The 7,560-nt window shown below is 51.0% G+C and overlaps 1 protein-coding gene across 1 annotated transcript in view; it reads right to left on the reverse strand.

Moving 5' to 3' along the window:
• The window catches only part of VOLCADRAFT_106953 (uncharacterized protein), a gene marked incomplete at both ends in the record, with an annotated part of 12,498 nt that overhangs the window by 2,999 nt on the left and 1,939 nt on the right, over window positions 1-7,560 (reverse strand). The window contains 9 exons of the mRNA XM_002955754.1: window positions 139-233; window positions 448-604; window positions 1,302-1,412; window positions 2,302-2,358; window positions 2,694-2,812; window positions 3,275-3,431; window positions 4,017-4,055; window positions 4,163-4,240; window positions 5,215-5,239. Coding sequence (XP_002955800.1) covers window positions 139-233; window positions 448-604; window positions 1,302-1,412; window positions 2,302-2,358; window positions 2,694-2,812; window positions 3,275-3,431; window positions 4,017-4,055; window positions 4,163-4,240; window positions 5,215-5,239 — 838 coding nt within the window. The remainder of the gene's footprint in view (window positions 1-138; window positions 234-447; window positions 605-1,301; window positions 1,413-2,301; window positions 2,359-2,693; window positions 2,813-3,274; window positions 3,432-4,016; window positions 4,056-4,162; window positions 4,241-5,214; window positions 5,240-7,560) is intronic.

Here is a 7,560-nt window from a genome sequence, read left to right on the forward strand (position 1 = left end):
AGGTTCTTGGTGTGTTTACGCACACAATCAGATATGTATGGGAGTGTTTGGGGTTCCTAACCCAAACCCCAAACCCTAACCAGCTCATCGCTCACGCCCCCCCCTGCCTCTCTCACAGCCACCTGCCTCTCACCCCACCTGCTTTTGCCAGGTCAAAATGGCAGATCGAGGAAACGTCGCGGGGATGAGCGGCGTCCAAATCGGACCAGGTGCCACCGCATTTACGCGGATGCCTACACGGTGCCACGTGTAAACAGTGCGCACGTCATTCACTTTCTCAAGGTTCGACATGTACGACATGTACGACATGTACGGCGCATTTTGAGCGTGGAATCTAGTACATGTATATGTGTGATGTATATGTGTGTGTATACATGTATGTATATATTTATCGAACAGCGCACGAAGAAAAATCAAAAGCGAGCAGTCAAAAGCATGGCGCCGCACCCTTGTCCGAGAGCTGTTGAGACAGCGCGCGTGTGAAGGCGATCATGGCGCCCTTCGTGGCCGAGTAGTCGAGCAGGTGCGCCTCTCCCGCGTACGCCGTCACTGAGGCGGTGTTGATGATGCAACCCGTGCCCTCGGGAAGGTGCTTCACGGCAGCCTGCATGTCGTGTACATACGAGTACGAGTGCATAGTATTGCTGTACGGCAGGCGTACGGCAAATATCGTGTTGACGGCAGGAGTTGGACATACGACATACATGCACATGGACACAGAATTGGCGAATGTAATGGCGCCATGATGGTGTGAAGGGGCCATGATGGTGCCTTGATGGGCCTTCCGATGTCCCCCCGTCATTGAGCGAGCACACACACACACGAGCACACACACACACGAGCACACACACACACGAGCACACACACACGCGAGCGCACACACACACACACACACGAGCACACACACACACGAGCACACACACACACGAGCACACACACACGCGAGCGCACACACACGCGAGCGCACACACACACACACACACGAGCACACACACACACGAGCACACACACACACGAGCACACACACACACACACACACACGAGCACACACACACACGAGCACACACACACACGAGCACACACACACACACACACGAGCGCACACACGAGCACACACACACACGAGCACACACACACACACACGAGCACACACACACACACACACGAGCACACACACACGAGCACACACGATGATACCAACAACCGGGCGAGGGTTGATGACCCTCTTCCGTCGCACACACGTAATACCGGTGCCCCGATGCAGGTGTACGGTGCATCCCTTTCCACACACGCGATCGCACCATGCTCATGTAAAATGGCCCCAGGATGTTGGTCTCGAAGGTGGCCTCCATCTCCTCGTCCTTTATGTCGGTGATGGACGACCGATAGTGCTGGATGGCGGCGTTGTTGACCTGCACAGCACAGCGGGGGGGCAGCAGAGTGCAGCCCGAACCACCCAACCGACCAGCATGTGAACGCGGGACATACATACATACATAGTTGCATGCATACGTGCATACTTACATACTAGGGTTTGGCACTACTGGTTACGCGCGGCCATTGCCCCCGGGAGATCCCGGGATCGATACCCGTTGGGTTCATACATCATTCCGAAGGTGGAAGGTATTGCGCCCCCAGGGGGTAAAGTTAACCTGCGAGCCGACCAGGACTGGAGTTGCGCCGCTGTCGACCCGGCAGATTCCGTTGGATGTTGGTGGTGGGTGCGGAACCTGAGCGATCCACTGAGGAGTTGACTAGGGTGACTGGATGAGGGTGCCCCGAAATACCGGGGAAGGCAGGGTTTCGCCGGGTAGCTGCCACGGGCGAAGATACACCCCCCTGTTTCACACATACATACATACTTGCATACATACATACACATGTACACATCTAGTAGTGCGCAGTGTGGTAAAGTGGTGGATATTGCTGTAAGGTGTTCAGTCCTAGATGTTTCAATTCAACAAATGCGGTGCTCAATTGGCCCCCCCGTCCATCTGCCCTGGTGCCCCCGTCATTATGTCGCATCCCCACCACGCCCTTACCTTCATCGCAATACCCCCCCCCCGCCGACCCTGCACCCACAAACTTGGCGCCACTGCGCTTCACATCATCACCGCCATTTCCCTCGCTACGGCTGAGATCAGATCAGATCATTGGACAGGCACTGAACACACCGCCGCGCACATCTCCACCTCGCACATCTCCACCTCGCACTCTTCTCGTTTTTCTTCTGCTCGTGTAACACCCCCTGGGCTCGGCCCCCAGCCACCAACCCCCCCCACACCCCCCCAGCTAACCCACCAGTATGTCGAGCTTGCCCAGCTCCCGAACACAGCGCTCCACCGTCTCGCAACAAGACTGAGGGGGAAAAAAGGGAAAAGGGGGGTAAAAGACGAACCATGAGCGAGTGAAGGGGGTGGGGAGAGAGGGGAGGAGAGGAGAGGAGAGGCGACCCCAACATTTCCTGCAAACCTCTTTTATACATCTTAACACGCAATATCACGGATTAGTCATCAAGGTAATATATTTACCTAGCAAACCAGGCAGTTCATACAATTATATATACAAATGAATACATGAATTCAATTCAATGTAGCAATTCAACATGTATATATAGATGGATGGTTGAAGTGCGTTGAACAGGCGAGGGATTTTTCCATCAATCGGTACGACACGTACTATTCTGTACGAACCTTGTGGTCTCGTACATTGGCCGCCATGGTTACGCAACGACGTCCTTCGCCCTCCACAAGCTTCTTAGTCACCTCCGCGTCCTCGTGCTCGTCCAAGTACATGATGAACACGTCAGCACCTGTGCCGTACATCAGCGCATTTGTGGCGGGGAAGAAAACGGTTCTAGAAACACAATGTCGTTCATGTCATGTCATGGGGCCGTGGGTTGATTTAAATGCGTGGGATCTGTCCAAAGCAAAATCCTTGGATTTTCGAGTGTGAAACTTTAAAATTATGTCGGTTCTCGAATAGTTTATAAACTATTACTTGGTCAACAGGAGCGAAACCCCATTCACACAGAAACACAAACAGAAACACAAACAGAAACACAAACACAAACAGAAACAGAAACAGAAACAGAAACACAAACAGAAGCACAAACAGAAACAGAAACATGAACAAAAACACAGAAACAAAACAATTAAAAGAACCGGAATAGGAAATTCCTATGAAGGAGATATGGGGGCTGTGGGCCGATGAAACTCTGGCCTCCCTCCTCCCCTTCCCTCCTCCCCCTCCCTCTTCCCTCCCCCCTTCTCACCCTCTCGCGCAAAGTGCACCGCCACAGACCTCCCGATACCGCTGTCGCCCCCCGTAATGAGCGCCACTCGGCCCAGCAGCTTGTCAGCACCCACGTACGACTCCCGGATCACCTCCGGCTTAGTCCACATTTCCGCCTCGATACCCGGCTGGTACGTCTGTATGTCGTTCGGTGGCGAGGACGGAACGAGTTGGCGCAGTTGGTGCGTTTACACCAGTGTGCGCAGACGAGAGCGGAGAGAGAGCGGGGAGAGAGGTAAGAGAGAGGGAAAAGAAAAAATATGGGGAAAGATGTACATACAGATAGACAACACAGAACTGAGAAGGAATCACCAGAGTTGACAACACAGAGTTGAGCTGTTCAGGCGAATGCCCGACATGTATCGACGTGTTTCGACGTGTATCGACGGATCTACTTTATAATTTTGTGCTGTATTAAGTGTTGTGCACGCAGACTATCAGCTGCACAGGCATACACAAACCATGTCGTACATAGCGTACACTCACGCCCTTCCCTCCCAAGTTTTTCTCTTTTCACACACACACACATACACAACACACACACACACACACATACATGCATACACGTACACACACGCGCAGTTGGCGAACCCCCATCTCAAATTCGTGCAAGTATTCTTACACACGCAACCAAGACATACACATACACACACGCAACCAAAACACACACCCCTACGTGGAACCCCCCCCTTCCCCCCCCCCCCGAACACGCACTCGCCCACCTGGCCTTCCGGCATGATGGGGATGTTGTCCTTAATAGCCTGTATTCGATCAAACCAAAGCGGAACAAAAAACCAGTCCATCTCAGATTAGATCAGACCAAAGTGGAGATTGGACCCATGCCATGTCGCTTGTACGGCATTCTTACCTGTACGGCATGTTCGGCGCTCTCGGCCACGTTTGCGGCGGTCGCCATTACCTTCTCCTTGGTGGTCCTCATGGACTCCTGAACGGATGCAACAACCTGCTTGGCCTATTGCAGCGCCGTTCGCCGTTTCGATGATTCGATGATTCGATGATTCGATGATTCGATGATTCGATGATTCGAATGGATGAATGGATGAATGGATGCCAAGACATGCAAGGGGGTGAGGGACAACGCTTCAGCGCCCTGCTGAACGGAGAATAATAATGAGGACACGCCATACATTCTATTTCACAGATGCGCAGTGTGATAATATTGTTATAAATTACCTTGTAGGATTATTATTGTGTGCAACGATAACATTACCATTTTTTGGGGGAACAGAAAAAAATCAAATATTGAATACTGTCATGGAGAACTCATGATCCAAATTCGTGTATCAGGACTGCTGCACTTTCAAACCTTGTAACCTTTGTAAATGGGATGACAGGGAGGTAGGAATCTTAACAATGCGTTAGGGCTGCGGCCCTCAATCGTGATGTTTCAAAATGGTAACAGCCTCTCATTAGCGCGCAGACAAGAAAGCGCGACCCGTGGGTCCTTCTGGGCCATATTTTCCCTTTTTCCATCTGTTTTGCATAGGCGTCCATAACGTCCTGGTCACAGCATAAGTTCAGCTCGCTCAGCGCGACTCCCCTTCCCGTTGGCCTAAGCGAGGAGGCTACATAGAAACCGTTTGCTTCAGGAACCGTTTGCTTCAGGAACTATTGCCACGATGTACTCGCGATGCTGCAGCGATCGGAGCGTGAATAAACAGATCGCGGCGCCAACGTGCGGCACCCTTCTTTGTTTGCCGCTTTCCTATCTCTCGCGTCTTTGCACACAAAAGTGTTCAAATTCTGAATTTCCGAGATTTTAGCTTGTTCGCTTGTTCACCTGCGGAGGCGTTTCGTATGCAGCCAAAGCTTTCTGGCCCCCAGCACAGCTGTAAACTGCTGTGCGCTCGCTCATCATAACGCCCGACCCTTCCCGGCAAAAGAACAGCAGTTACCCACCGTCTCCATGGTTGCTTGAAACGTCCTGAAGGGGATGAAGAAGAGGTCAGGAGCACAGAAGATTTCAACTATTCTTTTCGGGCCGGCAGAGCAACCTTAAGTCAACCTAAAACGTTTTCCGATGTGAGAAGTTCTTACACCGATGAGAGCAACGTGGAGTATATGGTACTTTGTCAGCTGGATTTCTCAAAACTTTGAAAAGCTACGAAGTGCTGTACCTAAGTCGTGATTGTTGCAAATATTACGCAATCACCGCGTCAGTGTCCGTTGAGGCCGTTGTTTTCGTTGTCGTCTGACGTCATACGGAACAAGTAACTAGGGGGGCGGCTTTTCAAAGCCGAAAAGGGGCTCGGCCCCGGTGCAGCCACTTGCTCCCTGGAACTCGGAGCCATGGAAAGCTATCTTTGTCGCCTCCGATTTATCTGGAATTTCTCCTTTGGCAGGTGGATGTAGAATAGATATAGCATTCAAACGCTATTTTTTGCGGGGCGAGATATGTAAGCCACTGACTGACTGACTGACTGACTGACTAACTGACAGCAGTGAACCCGGGGGGCTCGGCCCCCCGAATGGCGCTTCGTGCCCGGGGCCTCGCCCAAAAATGTTTATTCCTTGTTGCTGAACTCAGCGCCAGCCTCTTCAGGTACATGTACAAGGCCACAAACTTTATAACCTTTACTGGCAGTATGACCCGATATGTAGTCACCCGATACGTAAAAAGGCTACTAAACGATCGATGGGTCTGACGGCGATGATATATTCTTGCACATCCCGCGCACTCAACAAGAACACATCTAATTATTGCCTCTATTATGAATCAATCTACGCGCTCTCAGCTCTGCTGTAATCAGTATCTTTTAATAATTCGCACAAGCTTTGCCACCGCGCAAATAGGCACCCTGGTAATCATAACACATATAAAATAAGGAAAAGCATGAGAAAACAGCAGGGCGCCTGATAACAAGCGCGGCTTTATGTAACCAACGCCCCATGAAGCCTTCTGTAGTGACGTCCTATAATCCGTTTGTTGCGTGAGTTGCATGGAGCATAATTCCAGCCATCTTATGGGAGTTTTATATTGCAGCATCGACAACCTAGAATGGAAAAAACCAAAAATACTGCCCCAGTCTGTCCCCACACTGCCCACACTGCCCACACTTCTCGGAACGTTCTCTCCGCCCGCCCTCTGTTGGTGGGTAAGCCTAGCACCTGCCCCCAAAAGTAGATAGCATGTATATCGCGCGGTAGGGGGAAGGGACCTAGGGCGAAAACCATTATATCAAGTGTGAGGAGCGGTAAGCGCTCGAGCAGGGGAGCTTGGCATGTCGGCCGCAGCGGATGGCGGCAGGCCAACCAGCACGGCCCATCTGCGGAAGATGCAACATCTCAAAAATATCTTAAGCTCTAAATAAGGTGATATGCTGTCATTATCCAGTAGGATTGCAACGCGGCAAAGAAACGCAGCCGGAAATGTATCGATTTAAGAGCCGGCGGTTGTGCCAAGAAGGCAATAAGAGTCATTAGCAGTTATACATAGTTAGTAGCGTGTGTGTGGTTGTTACAGTGGGCTCCAGACTCCCGAAGAGTAGAGCCATCGGGCCAGCTGGCCGTGCACTGCAGTAGAGACTAATATACCAAAAGATTATCATCTCAGATAATTAACCTCTCATCGGTAACCGCTCTCGCGAACAAATCAATTTGCCAGATATAATCCTCAAAAAGGGGTGATGTGCGCCAACGGATTCCCAACCTTTTCGTGGAATTCCTAAAGCTGCGAAACCCTGAATGCGGCCCCAAAAATCAACAATAACTCGACAAATTGCTTCTTCCGTAAGGGAAGGACCAGGTAACAGTGCCGGGTTGGTTTTCATGTTTGCAGCCATATAACGTCTCCCATGCTCCATGGCTGACACCGCAGCAAGAGCCACAACATCCCAAACACATTGTTGCACTGATTGTGGGGCTTGGATAAGCCAAAGTTGCTCCCTTGAGACTGGCAATCCTATTGAAAGAGTAAGTTGGTCTGCTATTGCCTGTGCCACCGGACAGGCCCAGAAATGATGATAGCGAGGGGATACACCTCCCACTGAACCTATTGGATAACCTCCACAACCACATATCGTTGGGCGCGACATCCTAAGATGGGAATTTCCTAACATAGGCACCCCATCAACCGCAAGACGCCACCAAATCTCTTTTTGTTCATTTTCCCACCGTAAATGAAACCATAAACGATGGAATGTCCGTTGCAAAAGAAAAATAGCTTCATCCAATATCTCAGAAGAACCCGTCGCCTCTTTGATGAAAAGGGTATGNGGCCACACGGCGAGCCATCGAAAAAGGTGA

This window comes from Volvox carteri, assembly GCF_000143455.1.
Source record: "Volvox carteri f. nagariensis unplaced genomic scaffold VOLCAscaffold_54, whole genome shotgun sequence".
Lineage (NCBI taxonomy): Eukaryota > Viridiplantae > Chlorophyta > Chlorophyceae > Chlamydomonadales > Volvocaceae > Volvox > Volvox carteri.